Here is a 17851-nt window from a genome sequence, read left to right as displayed (position 1 = left end):
ATAAAAATGGTGTCAGGCTCTGGCTATCCCACCCCTTAGTAACATTAGGGTGACGTCAGTTCCTTCTGCTATCCAATTGTATCTACATATTGTGAATGACAGGTGTTCAGAGCAAGCATTTTGTTGCTAGTTTGTCTTCATTTGTTCTTATTATCAAAGTGTAATGCCCAAATAATGCAACCCCCTCTCCCTTAGATATAGCCATCAACTGCGTTTGCTGTGGAAGTGCAACTCACACGATGCTCAGCCGCCTACTAACTTGCAAAACAGAAAATAGATTTGTAGTTCAGCAACAATTGGACAGCTATCATTTGATAGCCCCAGATCAATAAATCACTCCATTGCTTCTCCTCCTGCTCAGTGTGGGGTATTTATAGAAGAGTACATGTTTGCTACATACTACGTATTATGTTCTGATGTAGGTGGCACTTGGCTGTTTTAATTTACAAAACAGATTGCATTTTACAATATGCGATGTTATTAATACTCTGTATGAGAAATGTTTTTTTTCACTTTTTTTTTTTTTTAATTACAATTATATACATTAAAAAATACCAATGCATGCATGGGATTTCACATTAAGGGGTGTGTATCAAATGGCATGATTGCAAAAGGTTTCTTCTATTCCATCTTTATTGAAAGAATAAAAATAATAATGTTAACACTGTGCGTTCCATATCAATCTGTGCCAGATGAGGAATTTGTGATGTGCATTGCCTGCAATAATCTGCAGCTATATCTGTGTAAGAACACAAAATGTGTTAATTAAATAGTATCTGTTTACATTTGCCCTTTACCAAGAGTCTAAATTTGGAAGGCTGACCTAGAATGCATGGGATGTACGAGTTAGTTAGGGGGAGGTTATATGCCAGCCCTGTGCCTATTGCCCATATGACGTTACAGCCTGTCATTCTTCCTTGGAAAATATACATGGGAAGAAGGAACACATCAGACACCCAGCCTGTGATTCATCATTATATGAGCACACACTGAGATCAGCACAACATGTAATTTGCTTTTTTAAACGTCTGTTGCTAAGTAACCATGTCTATTACTATATGACAGTATGTGTATATTGTGTTGTTTTACACTGCAGAACGTTCTGAGCTGCTCCAGCCTTACGTTCTTCCATCTCCTCTGTGGGTACGAACTGTGTCTGTGAGCCCAGAGCACAGGATTTTGGAAGGAGGAGTCACAAGATCAGGGGATATTACTCACACCGTCACCATCAGCACTAGCTCTGAGCTTTTCCTCCTGAGGATTCATTGAGAGGAATACAGATCATTGTTGTCGTCTGAAAGAGTCTAGGAATTGCTTTCAAGGCTGCCTGCTTGTTGGAGAGGACGTGTCAAGGTGAACAAAGGGGAGACTGATGGTCCAAAGCTGTGATGTAGAGAGCCACATTGAGGTAGGTCTCCTGTGCCTTGTTATCACAAGGATCAGGAATGGTATGGTGTTTTAAAAGCTAACTATGGCTGACCCTGTAAACTATGAATTTGATGTAATGTAGTGCAGTATTTACAGTAATAACAATTCACTTGATTTTTTTCAGTGGACTTTTCTGGGAATTGTATTAATGAACCTGTAGACAAGCAGATGGAACATAGGACATCTCATACTGAATTTGAACTAAAAGATGGACAACCATCAGTTCATCATGGTGAATTGTGGAGATGACTTCTTTCTCAAGTCCTGAACTGCATCATAAAGGGGCCAGTTATTACCTTAGAACCAATGTGTCTAGCCTCCAGCAGGAAAGATGACGTTAAAATGGAACATACTGATGGAGCACCTTCTCCATCCACTGTACAGCCTAAGCTGGATCAACCACCAAGCATCAAAGGAACAAATAAACTGTACCTTATAGCGGCAGTACTCATTTGGCTAATAACTGGCTCCACCATATCAAGCCTTAACAAATGGATATTTGCTGTGTACAACTTTAAGTATCCCTTATTGCTGTCCTCACTCCACATGCTTACAGCAGTCTTGTTGAATTACCCTTTACTACGATATGGGTTGGTAAAGCTAAAAGATGACGAAGTGGCATTAAACACCAATGCCAAACTTCAAGTTTTTCTTTTGAGTTTGACCTTCTGTTCCAGCATAGCCTTTGGGAACCTTGGACTAAGCTGTGTCCAGCTCTCTTTTGCACAAATGATTTACACAACAACCCCCATTTTCACCCTAGTCCTTTCCAAAGTATTCTTGGGTGCAAGACCACATACACTGAAGTATACTGCCATGATCCCTATTTGTTTGGGGGCCTGCTTCAGCATCATTGGAGAAGTGCAGTTCGACCAAACTGGGTGCTTCTATCTTTTTGCATCTACGTTTCTCAGGGGGCTGAAATCCATACAACAGAGTAAGTAAGAAAAACTAACAAAAACATAATTTATGAAAATAATCTTTAATAATTCATAGTAATCTTGGAAAAATATAGGTTATTCCCTATACTGGGAACTGTAAAGAAATGACACGGTAATTGCAAATTTAAAGTTTGGGCCACAAATGTCCAGATTGGAAAAACAAAAAACAAAACCTAAATTAGAATATGTTGTCTAGTAGTTAAAGGACCACTCTAGGCACCCAGACCACTTCAGCTTAATGAAGTGGTCTGGGTGCCAGGTCCTTCTAGGGTTAACCCATTTTTTCATAAACATAGCAGTTTCAGAGAAACTGCTATGTTTGTGAATGGGTTAAGCCTTCCCCTATTTCCTCTAGTGGCTGTCTCATTGACAGCCGCTAGAGGCGCTTGCGTGATTCTCACTGTGAAAATCACAGTGAGAGCACGCAAGCGTCCATAGGAAAGCATTGTGAATGCTTTCCTATGTGACCGGCTGAATGCGCGCGCAGCTCTTGCCGCGCGTGCGCATTCAGCCGACGGGGAGGAGAAGAGGAGGATCGGAGGCAGAGAGCTCTCCGCCCACCGCTGGAAAAAGGTAAGTTTTTACCCCTTTCCAGAGCCGGGCGGGAGGGGGTCCCTGAGGGTGTTTTCCTGGCACTAGAGTGGTCCTTTAATGCTAACCCTAGATCATCCCTAACCCTATGCTTACACGAACTCTAAGCATACACCTATTCTAGCCTCATCCCTAACACTGTATCTAACCCTAAAACAGTTTGAACCCTGACCTTTGCACTATCACTAACCCTAAGGGTTTCCTTTTGCTGACGAATTTGGCAGACACGTAGGGAACAGCATCCATATACTCATGGCACCATTGCCTGCAAAACCCCCCCACAAACAAACAAAAAAAAACCCAACAAAATACAATGGATATAACAGCACCCAAAACCCCCCAAAACAAAACAAACAAAACAACCGCGCCTCCATAAAACCATCATCTTTTTTTAATCCATTATGGTGTCAGGAGGGTCTGGGCATAGTCATACCTTCAGGGGTTAAACTGCATCTGACACCGATGCCCTTTCTTCATCCTGGCCCCTGCAGTTCGAGCCTATTCCAGGTCATCCTGGAAATAGTACATCCTGTAAGTAGCACTATAGCACTGACAGATTGCGATGGACACTCCAGTCCCCATAACAACCTCGGTTAGTTATGGAGGGTGGGAGTGTTTCTTTAACAATGAAAATAGATACCACAACACTGCCAGTGCAACCTGCGATTGGCACAGAAAATCTCCCCTCCCCCCAAAAAAATTTCACTCCCAGCATAATACTACAAGACTGAACTATAGTGATTAGGTTGCTTAGAACATGGCGCAACAAATCGCAGGTGCTAGATCAGTGGTAGTCAACCTTTTTCTACCTACCGCCCACTAATGCATCTTTCTTGATGGAAAAATTTCCTTACCGCCCACCAGTTTTCGCGCAAGTGCGGAATATTTTTAAAAATAAAATAAATGTACTTTACATTTATCTTTTTATTTCTACTTAATCCATGTTTATAATGTTTTTAACTTTATAAAGATTAATGAGAAAACAATAAAGTAAATTGAAATGACTTTTACTAGTGATTAATGAGGTCCTTGAGGTAGATGCTGCGAGACTAAATATTATCTGGTTCGATTTTCGTAAGGTGGGTAGGTGTTCTGTAAGCTGGGTAGGGGGGCTGTATGGTGGGTAGGGGGAGCCGTATAGTGGGTAGAGGGGCTGTAAGGTGGGTATGGGGACTGTGAGGTGGGTAGGTGGACTGTGAGGTGCATAGGGGGGCTGTATAGTGAGTAGAGGGGAAGTATAGTGGGTAGGGGAGCTGTGAGGTGGGTAGTGGGGCTCTATAGTGGGTAGGGGGGCTCTATAGTGGGTAGGGGGCTGTAAGGGGTAGGGGGGCTGTAAGGGGTAGGGGGGCTGTATGGTGGATAGGGGAGCTGTGAGGTGGGTAGGGGAGCTGTGAGGTGGGCTCTATAGTGGGTAGAGGTGGGCTCTATAGTGGGTAGGGGATGTGAGGTGGGTAGGGGGATGTGAGGTGGGTAGGGGAGCTGTGAGGTGGGTAGGGGAGCTGTGAGGTGGGTAGGGGGGCTCTATAGTGGGTAGGAGCTGTGAGGTGGGTAGGGGGGCTGTATAGTGGGTAGGGGGCAGTAAGGTGGGTAGGGGGGCTGTACGGTGGGTAGGGGGCTGTACGGTGGGTAGGGGGCTGTACGGTGGGTAGGGGGCTGTACGGTGGGTAGGGGGGCTGTACGGTGGGTAGGTGGGCTGTACAGTGGGTAGGGGGGCTGTACAGTGGGTAGGGGGGCTGTACAGTGGGTAGGGGGGCTGTATAGTGGGTAAAGGGCTCTATAGTGGGTAGGGGCAGTGAGGTGGGTAGGGGGCAGTGCGGTGGGTAGGAGGCAGTGCAGTGGGTAGGGGGCAGTGTAGTGGGTAGGGGAGCTCTATAGTGGGTAGGGGAGCTCTATAGTGGGTAGGGGGGCAGTGACATGGGTAGGGGGGCAGTGACATGGGTAGGGGGGCAGTGACATGGGTAGGGGGGCAGTGACGTGGGTAGGGGGGCAGTGAGGTGGGTAGGGGGCAGTGAGGTGGGTAGGGGGGCAGTGAGGTGGGTAGGGGGGCAGTGAGGTGGGTAGGGGGCAGTGAGGTGGGTAGGGGCAGTGAGGTGGGAAGGGGCAGTGAGGTGGGAAGGGGGCAGTGAGGTGGGTAGGGGGGCAGTGAGGTGGGTAGGGGGGCAGTGAGGTGGGTAGGGGGCAGTGAGGTGGGTAGGGGGGCAGTGAGGTGGGTAGGGGGCAGTGAGGTGGGTAGGGGGTCAGTGAGGTGGGTAGGGGTCAGTGAGGTGGGTAGGGGGGCAGTGAGGTGGGTAGGGGTCAGTGAGGTGGGTAGGGGTCAGTGAGGTGGGTAGGGGAGCTGTATAGTGGGTAAGAGAGCTCTATGGTGGGTAAGGGAGCTCTATGGTGGGTAAGGGAGCTCTATAGTGGGTAGGGGAGCTCTATAGTGGGTAGGGGAGCTCTATAGTGGGTAGGGGGGCTGTATAGTGGTTAGGGGGGCTGTATAGTGGGTAGGGGGGGCAGTATAGTGGGTAGGGGGGCTGTGAGGTGGGTAGGGGGGCTCTATAGTGGGTAGGGGAGCTCTATAGTGGGTAGGGGAGCTCTATAGTGGGTAGGGGAGCTCTATAGTGGGTAGGGGGGCTGTATAGTGGGTAGGGGGGCTGTATAGTGGTTAGGGGGGCTGTGAGGTGGGTAGGGGGCAGTATAGTGGGTAGGGGGCAGTATAGTGGGTGGGGGGCAGTATAGTGGGTAGGGGGGCTCTATAGTGGGTAGGGGGGCTCTATAGTGGGTAGGGCAGCTGTGAGGTGGGTAGGGCAGCTGTGAGGTGGGTAGGGAAGCTGTGAGGTGGGTAGGGGAGCTGTGAGGTGGGTAGGAGAGCTTTATAGTGGGTAGGGGAGCTCTATAGTGGGTAGGGGAGCTCTATAGTGGGTAGGGGAGCTCTATAGTGGGTAGGGGAGCTCTATAGTGGGTAGGGGGGCTTTATAGTGGGTAGGGGGGCTCTATAGTGGGTAGGGGGCTCTATAGTGGGTAGGGGGGCTCTATAGTGGGTAGGGGGTGTTTGAATGGTGGGAAGGGGGCTGTAAAAAGGTAAATACCTTTTAGTTTCCTCTTGGTCCGGTGGCAGCTCTCCAGAAACGTGTGGGGGGCAGAGCTTCTGTTTGGGGGCGGGGCATGCGGCTGAAATGGTTTCAGACTGTGCAGGGAGACAGAGGTCTCCCTGCGGCCACTGGCAGCCACACCAGCCCCCAGCTCCTCCCTCCTTCCTCCCCTCGGACTGACAGGCTGGCACAGTCCGAGGGGAGGATTAATCAGAATGATCATTAGGGCTGTCAGCCCAGCCCCAGCCACACACTCTCTCAAACAGAGGATTTAGCCGCCGAAATCCCTACCGCCCACCTGGAATCCTGAAACGCCCACTAGTGGGCGGTAGGGACCAGGTTGACGACCCATGTGCTAGATCGACTAGGAATTTTGCCCTGGCACCTGTTTTTTTTCCTGCTCTCTTTCCAGCCTCACACACAAACAATGGATACGCTTTGAAAGCACTGTGGTTTATTTTTCTTTAGTTGAACTGGGTACAAATGATATGCAAAGTTCTAAAAAAAAAAATTTTTAAATGCTTTGTTTATTTTTTTCCCCTATTTGTTAGGTATACATATAGGATAAATTAATTCCCTTTCTATCCTTGAAATACCAAAAGTAATAATATGTATGGGTGCACTTAAAGAGAAACCCTTAATTACAGTGGAAAAAATACATAGTATAAATTCTAGGTTTTGTTTTGGTACAATTGACTCTGTCCTTAAAAAATTAAAGGGACACTATAGGCACCCAGACCACTTTGGCTCATTGAAGTGGTCTGGATGCTCTGTCCCATGTCTTTTAGCCCTGCAAAGGCTCCCATGTCTTTTAGCCCTGCAAAGGTTTTAAGAAACTGCAATAATTACCGTTGAGGGTTAAGTCCACCAGTCAGCCACTAGAGGGGCTTCCAGGTCATTAGGTGACTTTTGGGTGTCTAACTGACGCTGGACGTCCTCCAGCTATGCCACGTCCACTGTCCCCCTATGGGGGAAGTTCTAACGCAAGTGTGGTGATTGACACGCATGCGCATTAGGTCATTAGGAGCGGAGCCCGAGTTGATAATTAAGTGACAGAAGGTTTTTTTTAAACCCCTTGTGCACCACGGGGTGGCCACCTGTGAGGGTGGCACTATAGGAAACCAACTTTGTTTTCTTGGCACTATAGTATCCCTTTATGCATGGTGCAAAAAGGCAACACATTTTTCCCACTTTATGAAATTCTTGTTATACTTAATCTATAAAGTACCAATACATTCCGCAGTGCTGTCCATGGGTGCAATTGGTACACTTAGAGAGACAAAATAGGTACAATATATCTAAGAGACAATTCAAAGTTTGAAACACAAATACAGGAGTATTTCATTTAACTGGGAGCATATTTATTGAATGAATATTAGTGGTCAATGATGGGCATAATATATAGAGAAACCGGAATTGGAATGTTAGGTTTAGATAAAAATGATGTGGTGGAATAATGATTCATGGAAATTCAAGATGAGAAACCACACCAACATGGCAGATATTTAGCTCCATACAGTATATGACTAGGCAAACAGAGTCACAATAGTAGGGCAGGAGTTCTGCTATGATGCATTAATATGATACTTCAGGTATACATAGGCTCTAAGCTTATAACTACAACATAGGTCTATTACTCGCGCGGCCAATGCCGCGCATACACTTCCCAAAGTACCATGTTGGAGGAGTGTGGTAAATCAAAAAAGGGTTTAAAACCAAGTCGGGGGGAGGGGGTGGTAGAAGGCACTATTAGGAATACAGCTTTGTGTTTTCCTTTAAGGTGCAAAGCCTGCTCAGGGCAAGATTTACATGTCAGATGCCTGTAGGCACAAAATTTCACAGGCATCCCCTACTTCCAAACCCCCAAAAATAGCATATCAAGCACGTATAATGAATTTATCAATTGGACATTGTAGGCCTAAACCCACACAGATTTATACATATGCAGTTGGCAAATGAATATATGTATGTGCATATTTCTGCTTGTAATGTATTGTGTTTGAATCTGTGAATATAGAAAGTGTATGCAGCTATGTAAAAGCATGCAGAGTCAAAGTTAACATTAGAAGAAGTTAGGGGGGTATGGGGGCGGGAGTTAAGATTAGAGAGGTATTTACATCAGAGTTCAATTACATAGGTTATTTAGAGTTAAAGGGACACTATATAGTCACCCAGACCACTTCAGCTCAATGAAGTGGTCTGGGTGCCAGGTCCCTCAGGTTTTAACCCTTCAGATGCAAACATAGCAGTTTCAGAAAAAATGCTATGTTTACATTTGGGGGTTAACCCAGCCTCTAGTGGCTGTCTTCCAGACAGCCACTAGAGGCACATTTTGCCTCCATCGCGCAGAGCGTCCATAGGAAAGCATTGAGAAATGGAAAAGCATTTGATTGGCTAAAAATTGGCCATTTCGATGATGGGGGGACGGGCCTAACAGTGCATGCTGGAGCAGATACTTGGGGATAGTGCAAATGTTAACATTTTGGAGGGCTTTGAGTTCATGTAAACAACCCATTTAGACCAGATGGTATAGCAGTTTACATCTTAAAATGTCACTAATTTTAGTACTTGCTACTACTTTCATTTTCCAAGACCATCGTCATGCCGAATACTGAAAAATCATTTTGTTACTGTAGACATCTGTATTTGCTCTAAAAGGAACACTCCAGGATGCTGCTGTCCCATTAAAAATATACAAGACAATGAAAAAGATTGAGAGGCTTGCTTTTGCTCATTGGGTGATCACTCTCAGTCTATTACGAGTACAGGTTACAAATCAGGTTACAGTCTCATTGCTCAATTAATGTACAATAATTTCACTGCTCTGTAATTTAGGAGTTAAAGGGACACTATAAATAAGCATTATTGTTCGTTAAATTGCTCAGAGTGCCCATCACTGTCCATTCAATATTGGACCATTTTTAAACACTGATTGTGAATCCCTGGCCTTTACAGGGGGTATGGCTAAGGCAGAGATTAAACTCTTCGGTAGCCATTCCAATTAATACCAGCAATGGGCGACTGTGATAGGCTGAAAGTGGTTAGCTGACACCTCCAGCAAATCACTTCCACCCATTGCTGCTCAGACTAATACTTGGTCAGTAGCTCAACAGTACAGAGGGAATGGGTTGCTGGGGACTGTCGTTTAGCATGTAACCATTAAAATCAGTTTGGAAGGGATACCACTGAGTGGCTAGAGTGGTCAGTTGACTGTCTAATCCAACAATAGCTCCCCATTCATACATAAAAATGTTTTATTTTATTTTTAAATAGTGCCTTTTATAATTGGGGAGCTACTGGTTGGCTTTCAATTAAGCTGTTATGGTGACCTGAGTGTTCCTTTAAGGGATTAAACTGTCCAGCAGCCAATATTTCACTAAACTGAATGGTCTGTTGTAGATATTAACAACTTTGTTTTGTTACTTTTAGGTTCTCTTCTAAAAGAAGAGAGAATTCACTCATTTACACTGTTGTACCTCATGTCCATTCCCAGTTTCTGCATCCTGTTCATGTCTGCAGTGCTATTCGAGCGAAGTGTAGTATGGGAGATTCCGCAAGACTACGACAACAGACTCTGGTTATTCATTCTTCTTAGTTGTCTGGGATCTGTCCTGTACAACCTGGCAAGCTTCTGTGTCATCACATTGACTTCTGCAGTCACCATACATGTGTTGGGCAACCTCAACTTGGTTGGGAACCTTGTGTTATCTCGGGTCCTATTTGGAAGCCAGCTGACGTCTCTCAGTTATGCAGGCATTGGTCTGACTTTGGCAGGGATGTTTATGTATCATAACTGTAACCTTATTGAGGAGTATTTCTGTGCTAAACAGAAGTCTCTTTGGTCTCTTCAACAGCATAAGTCAAAATAATCCATTACCACAAAGATGCCAAGTTCTAGAAAGAAAATTGTGGAGGATCAACGTTACATTGGTGACAGTCTCCTAATTTTTTTTTGTAGCTTTTTTTTTTTTTTTAAAGAATGCATCACCTCGCAGGATCTGTAACGTTGTTGGAGGTCGAACAACTGAATATATAAAGAAGGGGTTAACAAATGTGGGTGTCGATCTGATGTTCCACTACAATCCCAATATTTGTGTGGCAGAGAATTATGGGAAATGTAGTCAAAGAATAGATGATGGGCCATAGATGGACACTTCTGGGATAGAGCCAACAAGAGCCAAATATCCAATACATTTTTAGGAAGGGTGTACAGGGCTGAAAGGCATCTAGAACTCAATGTTTCTTTCATGAAACGATATAATATAGCTCTTGCGCTTTTTAGTTGACTCTGGTTTTTCAGAGAGAATATAACTTTCCTGGATTTTCTTGCAATATTATTCATTGACCAACAGATTTATAGAATACACAGAAAATGGCAATAAAACCTAAACAATTCACTTCCAAGAGTGGAAATCACATAATACTTTGTCTTAAACACCCTATTCTTCATATAAAGCCTGGCTTGCATGTAACATTTCATGAAGCCAAGCAATGGGAAATATCAGTTCAGTATAGCACCTTCTACCATTTTTTTTTCTAAGGGATTATTAAATAATAGACAATATTGATGGTGGTCAGTTACATTTTGCTCTTTTACCACACTATGGATTTTATACAAAAAAAAAAAATACTTAAAACATAACAAATACACAAAGTTTCCAGGATAGAAGTTTGCAAAACCAATGTTAGCCCATAGTTACACACAAAACACCGCAGGCTTTCTGTTTTAGACAGAATAGACATTGACAAAAATTAAGTGAAGCACAAACAAATACAATATACACCATATATCAACGGAAATACCTTTAGGTCGAGAGTAAATTAGAAGCAGGATAAAGTTAAACCCAGCAATGAAATACACCATGCTTGGTTTCTACCAACATCAAATTATATTTTGTTTCACATATGCCAAGTAACATTCTTCAATGAAGTTAAAAGGGGAAGGACAACATGTTTGTATAGTTAAGTGGTTCCAAATTATGGCGCGGTCATGACACACACCGTTAAATCACCAAATGTAATTTTTGTTTTTTTAAAAGATACATTTGAAATATTAGGCCAAAATAGCCAACCCAGAAAAAAAGAAATCACTAAGTCAGCTAGAAGAGTCACTAAAGTGACAATTGTCTGGAAGTGAATTTAAAAATGAAGGCCAAAGTTACAAAACTACCATAGCATAGCTGACTCAATAGATTTTTCTAGTTCAGTTATTTGGTCTTAAATTTGAAATTCATGACAATTCTCACATTAGTGAGTTGCCACAGATGAAGTTATTTTAGATTTGTTTTTGGCTGGCTTGGCCCAAAATCTTAAATGTACTTTGATTTGCTGGCAATTGACTTTGACTTTGTATTGAATAATGCTGATAGCAGAGCTGTTTAGAACTTTTGTATTACTATTATTTTGTATTACTATTATTATTTTTTTTGTATTTGTAAATGAAATAAGGTGATCCATGTATGTCAACACAGAGTAGAAGAAATCACGAGTGTACAATGTTCTAGAACCACTGGCCCAGATAGAACATGGCGAATGGAGTATAAAATTACTTAAGGGTATTCACAGTGTACATACAAGAATGACAGATGGTGGATATGGGTTTCCCTCCTTTACACATCAGCACAAGGAGAATACAGTGAGTGACACCAAATGATTACACCCTTCCATTCAGCTGGAAGTGTAAGGTTTTCCCATTAAATCAACACGATATATTGTCCGTGGGTGTCTTGAATTATCTGACCAACTTTACAGTCTTGTTCTATGTGTTATAGTACATCTGGTACAAACTGTGAAGAATTGGGAATATTGTGTATTGTGCCACATATAAACAATGGTGTATTCCTTTAATGATAATTGTTTCAATGCAAATGTTACATCCGGGTAGGTAACCTTGTAAAACCAGTGCTTATATGTTGTGTAACTCCGTTTATAACTCATTTGGATATTAAGTACCTAGATTCAAGTATTTTAGAGTAACATGGCATACCTTTAATTAATAAGCCATATTACGTCTATTGAAGCATGTTGGATCATTCCATATAAGTGTGAAATTTATATGTCCCATTTGATTTGTGTTGCTTAACATATGCCTTGCTATTGTACAAATGTGGTTTTACAATAGTTCTAAGCTTAATTTAAAAGGGACATTCCATGGTGGATTTACTACCCATTTTAAAGCATTATACAAATAGTTTTGAAAAAACCATCGGTTAATGAAGATGCAATGATCAGTCATATAATGCATACACTTTTCTACATTGCGTTTTGTCTATTGGAAAACAATTGTGCTGGTTCCTGAAGAACATTTAGGTAGTTATTTACTTGAAGGAGAAGTGGCGTTGGAGCTACGGTACATTGGAATCTTGCATACTTTTTAATGGTCAAATCCATGCACCAGATATCTTTCAAAAGGTGTTTTTGCACGAAGCTAGATCAGGTGTATTTTTGGTATGATTAGCTTGCAGGGAAGCTTCATCTACTGCACCTCTGGGCATGGGATCTGGGATATCCTCAAAGCCACTTTTGAAAACAGTAGGATAACCAGGGATGACCGAGACATCCCAGACAGTTCTTGGTCCCATGAGAGGCTTCCCATTTGCGTAGGACAAATAGAAATTTGGAGCTGAGAGTATTTATTTCTATATATGTGTGTGTGTATATATATATATATATATATATATATATATATTTGGTTTATTTGTGCACTTTTTTTCAGGTTAAATATGGGGTCCAACACCAGCATTGAATGTCCCTTCAGCAACTTTTAGGTTCATGTTTAACATTAGTACACCTAAACAAAACATGGACAAAAAAAGTATTTAAATAAAAAAGCACAAGAAAACAGTAACCTACCTAAAAACGTGACTGACACTTTCCTACAATATAAAAAAAAAAAAAAAAAAAAGATTTTATTGTTCATATCAAGATGGAGTTTTATCCAGGCAACAAGAAACAGCACAAAAGAGCTTTTATGTGTACAAAACTGGTGTGCCACTAAATGCAGAAATTATATGCCAATCTTTTATCACCCTGTGCATTGAAAAATAAAACATACTATATTATTAAGGTTTGATTTGAGTGATCTCTTGGAAATATAAAGTGCAAATATAGTTGACATTCTGTATAAGAAATAATTGCAGAGAATCTGGGGCAAGCCAAGTATCGTTGGATCAGTGTGGAATTCTTTTTCTTGTCTCTGCAAATAAAGATGCTCAGCACACAGCAATAAAGATAGGTGGTTTATTCAGCCATCAAAGTGAAAGGGTAACTTTTTCAAGAGTTAAGTTTCTTTCTCAAGCTTGAGAAAAATATTTAATCTTTAATGCGGTCTGCAGAGGATTTTTATTAGCTGTATCTTACTACTGTGGTCCAGTTGAACAGGGAACTTACCTCCAAGTAATCGCACCAAAGTCTGGAATCCCATAGGAGTGCCTACCATCCATTTGTCTGAGTTACTCAATACCAGGGCTGGATTTACGCTTCCTGCTGCCCCAAGGCCAATTTAATATATATATTGGTGTATTTGATTGAATGGATGGATGAATGTGACTAGTTTGGGATATGTGATTGGATGGATGTCTTTGAGTAGTTTGGAGTATGACTAGGTGGGTGGTAAATGACAATAAGTGTAAGGTGGGTGAGGGTAAGTGACATGTTATGTAACCACGTGTGTTAATGTTACAGGGTGACCACAGGAAAGTATACAATTGAGGAAGTTTTGGATAGCAATGTCACATTTATAATCATTTTTTTTATATAGAGTAGATATATGGATATGCATTGTAAGTACATACACATCATGGGTGCAGTGCTGTATTTTGAATTTGTGCTGCCCTAGGCATGATGAAACCCAGGCACCCCCCCAATCTAAATTTGCTCCGGCCCCTCCTGTCCAGGCAGCATATTTTCCGGTTTAAGACCAACACGCAGTTTGACTGACAGACACACACTGACATACATACACTCACTGACAAATTCACTGACAGACGCACACTGACAGACACATGCACTCACTAACAGATACACACTAACTGACAGTCATGCACAATTCACTCAGAAATCTATACATACATATTGGATGGAGTATCTTGGTTCAAGGTGAAAGATGGTAATTAAAAAACAGATGGAATAACTGTAAAGACAAAAATAATTGACAAACACCTAGTGCAATATTGTATAGTACAGAGATAAATAAAGTGCAAATTGCGTAATTGAGTACTCACAAGGAGAGAGACAAAGAGATATGGCTCAATCTGGACGCCTGTGGGATAGTTAGAAGGGATCCCACTCCCTTAAGATGAGTAGATGGTTCTTTGGAATTCCCAAAAGAAATGTCCACACAGGAAGTATAAGTGAGGACTATATTCCTTGAATGAAAATATATGCAAATAAAATACAAAGTGATAAAATAAAGAGCAAGATTATGGCTTGCAGAACCACTCTAAGTGGTAAAGTTAAAAGTCCACTATGGGATAAAGCAAGACGCGTTTCGCCTAAGTCCTAGGCTTCCTCAGTTGCTAATGTTACTTTTTGTTGGTGGTCTTTTATACCTATTCGAAGCTGTTCATCTGTTTCATATCGGTCTCCTTCGCGCAATGTTTTCCCATTTCCGGCCGCACGCTGATGACGTATTTCCGGTTCCCGGTCACCTAATTCAATCGTTGCTGGAACGTGTTCCATTCGCTTAGCAAGCTTTATTGTCCATGGTGTCCATAAGTGCAGGAAAATCACTGGTTTATGTACCCAGGCAAATACAAAATGACATGAAAGAGTGGTTATGGAAAACAAAATTCTATATTTCCAATATGAATAATAAGAAAGTGTTATAAGAATCATACATAATAGATGGTGCATAAAATATAAGTAGAAAAATAGAAGGAAATATATACATGGTAAATGCTCTTAAAAATATACTGTTTAAAAAAATCCTTATATAAAAAATAAGGTATTCCAGAATAGAAAAACGGATCTAAAAATGTATGTATAAAATATGATAAAAAAAGAAAATAATACAAAAGCAAATATCATGTATATATTCCATACTAAAAAAAGAAGACAAGTATAGTAGAATTAATGTTTTAAGAAAATGACAGATTTCAAAATCAGAATTGAGACCATTCGGCATAAGAGGATTAAAATTAAATATAAACTTCATCTCTTCTTTCCCTAGTTTAATTCATATAATTTCCTCCCCTCCAATCCTTTTTGACCAGATTAATTGCACAAAAGAACAAGCCTGTAGGATCTTGGTTATGGAAAATGTTAAAATGTTGAGAGAGAGAGAATGTGTCTCTAAGCCTTTTTTGATATTGCGCACGTGTTCTGCAATTCTTACGTTTAAGGGCAGTATGGTTCTCCCTGTATAGAGAAGATTACAAGGACATTTTAAAACATAAATAATTCCTTTAGAGTGACATGTAAGATGGTCTCTTATCTTATATGATTGTCCTATTGGTTCACTAATATCTACAAGATGTATTTTTCTACTCTTTGTAACCCTACATGGTAGACACTCTCCACAGCCATAAAAATCTATAAGGTTATTGATAAAATGATCTGATTTTGCAGTTTCTAAGTTACTTTTAACTAAAATATTTTTTAAATTATTGGTTCCTCTATATATTATTTTTGGTTTAGGAGGTAAAATGTTTTTTAAAATGGGGTCATCCCTTAAAATATGCCAATGTTTATGTATGGCTCGTTGGATTTTTTTCGTACTCCCATTGTATTTACTAATAAAGGGAATTTCACGTTTTGGGAGATATTTTTGGATTTATACTTAAGTAATTGATTTCTTTCTAGAAGTTTAACCTCTTCCATACTTTTCTTTAAATCTCTTTTATCGTAACCTTTATCTATGAACTGGTTCATTATGTGTTCAGCTTGTTTCTCATATTCTTCTTCATCTTTACAGTTCCTCCTTATTCTCTTAAACTGTCCTTTTGGAGCATTTGTAAGCCAGGGAGTGTGGTGACAGCTAGTCCGATTAATATAGCCGTTTGTGTCTACTGACTTAAATTAATTCCTAGTAAAAATAGTAGATTCTTTTATATAAATATTTAAATCCCAAAAATTGATATCTTTATCGCTTATGTTGCTAGTCAATTTAATGCCCCAATCGTTAGTGTTAAGGAACTGAAGAAAAAGTGTCAGTTCACAGCTACTGCCTGTCCAAACAAAAAATATATCATCTATATATCTGCGATAGGACACCAAGTTTGCCGTCCAGCCATGGCCACTGGAAATTAACTGCTCTTCCCAGTAGGCCATAAATAAATTAGCTGGGGGCAAACTCAGTACTGCAGATCTGTACATAAAATTGATCCTGGAACCAAAATAAATTAGTTAAAGTCAATAAAATACCTTCTAAAATGAACTCTATTTGTTCTTTCTTAAAAGACGATTTCTCTAAAAAAAGTGTTTAGCTGCTTCAAGTCCTTTCTTGTGTGGGATAATACTATATAGTGAACTAACATCACACGTGACTTAGAAATACCCTTCCTGCCATTCAGTATGTTCTAATATTTGAAGCATGTTGATTGTGTCTTTAAGATAGTATGGGTTTTGAGGGGGCGGGGCCTGACCATGGAGCTGAGAGGACGTTAGCCTCATGAGCTCCTGCACCGAGCTTCAAAAACAACAGTCTTACACGAACTAAACGGCAACTGATAGTGCCACAAAGGCCAGCAAACATGAGGGGACATTAAACGGAGCAGAATGACACCCCTTAAGCAACAATACGAGACATACTCACCCGACAAGCACCTGAGGCCTACCCACATGGCGCGCGCGGGAGGGACAGCAACTAGCAGCCTCTGTGTATATGGGCCCTTGTCCCCTCCCCCCCCTATGGACTGGCGGGGGTTATCCCGGTCCACCTGCCTACTAGGAGCACTCGCCTGTTGGTCGCTCAGGAGCACAGCTCTGACCGACGGGATGCATGTGGCTTAGCCAAGATGGCCGACGGCGGTGCAGCTCACCCAGAGCAACATAACGCTAGTGACTTTCTGGCCAAATTTGATGCCGTGTGCCGGCGATTCTGGGAGCGACTGGAAGAGAGGAGTCAACTCCCGGCACCAGCCAAACCGGCAGCTCCACAACCTGCGCCCACTCACATCCAGCTGTATCGCCCAAACGCACCCACAACACTGTGGAAGCGGGCAAACGCTGGGACTGCGGCTCGGCGGAGACCTCACCGACCACGAAGCCACCCGCACACGCGGTCCCAACAAACTACAGGAGGCAGGCAGCACAGAGGGTTCCACCAACCGGCAACTCAGAGGCCACCCAGCAGGGCCCAAGCAAAGGCTTACCGGAGCCCACCTCACGGATCCGCTACAACCCAAGCAAGGTACCCAAGACGCGACAGAGCAAGACACAGACAACGAGACGAAAGTATACAGAGGTCTCCAACCCCTCACACAGCCGATCCTGACTCGACCGGCTTGAGGGACCAGGGTATGACAATGCCCACTTGGCTCCCAGATTACAACGGCCTGCCACGTGGGACACCACAACCGACCGAACCCTATCTATATGAAATACAGCACCTGCCGCAGGTCAACGAGAGAGCGCAAAGGGACATTACCACACATCCTGACCACGAACGGGGCCAACCAACCGCTGGAGTCGGTTGAAACTCCAATCGGAGACTCACAGAGACAGGCTCCTACGACCACTGCATAACTAGTATTGCTTTACTACATGATATTACTGTTGCTCTATTATTTTTGTCTGTCTTTTTCACACATAGTTTAGGGGTCCAAATTGTATCTAGGTGCAGCCACGGGGGTGAGACTCGTTGCTAATAATGTTATA

The 17851-nt window shown here is 42.2% G+C and overlaps 1 protein-coding gene across 2 annotated transcripts; it reads left to right on the top strand.

Annotated features, from left to right (window-relative positions):
* The first annotated feature begins 921 nt into the window (after positions 1-921).
* Positions 922-10975, top strand: SLC35E4 (solute carrier family 35 member E4). 2 transcript variants are annotated; one of them, XM_063454169.1, is made up of 4 exons: positions 922-1007; positions 1097-1408; positions 1553-2365; positions 9464-10975. In XM_063454169.1, the coding sequence occupies exons 3-4, from the start codon at positions 1735-1737 to the stop codon at positions 9901-9903; spliced, it is 1071 nt and encodes a 356-aa protein (XP_063310239.1). In that variant the 5' UTR covers positions 922-1007; positions 1097-1408; positions 1553-1734; the 3' UTR covers positions 9904-10975. The 2 variants fall into 2 exon arrangements, with proteins under 2 accessions (XP_063310239.1, XP_063310240.1); XM_063454170.1 differs by having other exon boundaries at positions 933-1408.
* Positions 10976-17851: the final 6876 nt, after the last annotated feature.

The sequence above is a fragment of the Pelobates fuscus genome, chromosome 5 (genome assembly GCF_036172605.1).
Source record: "Pelobates fuscus isolate aPelFus1 chromosome 5, aPelFus1.pri, whole genome shotgun sequence".
NCBI classification, from domain to species: Eukaryota; Metazoa; Chordata; class Amphibia; order Anura; family Pelobatidae; genus Pelobates; species Pelobates fuscus.
This window is presented reverse-complemented; position numbering and strand designations above follow the sequence as displayed.

Excerpts from the sequence above, each read along its gene's own strand:
- SLC35E4 (XM_063454169.1), top strand. The coding sequence starts at position 1,735 with ATGTGTCTAGCCTCCAGCAGGAAAGATGACGTTAAAATGGAACATACT. Across the intron at positions 2,366-9,463 it reads GCTGAAATCCATACAACAGA|GTTCTCTTCTAAAAGAAGAG; the intron begins GTAAGTAAGAAA and ends TGTTACTTTTAG.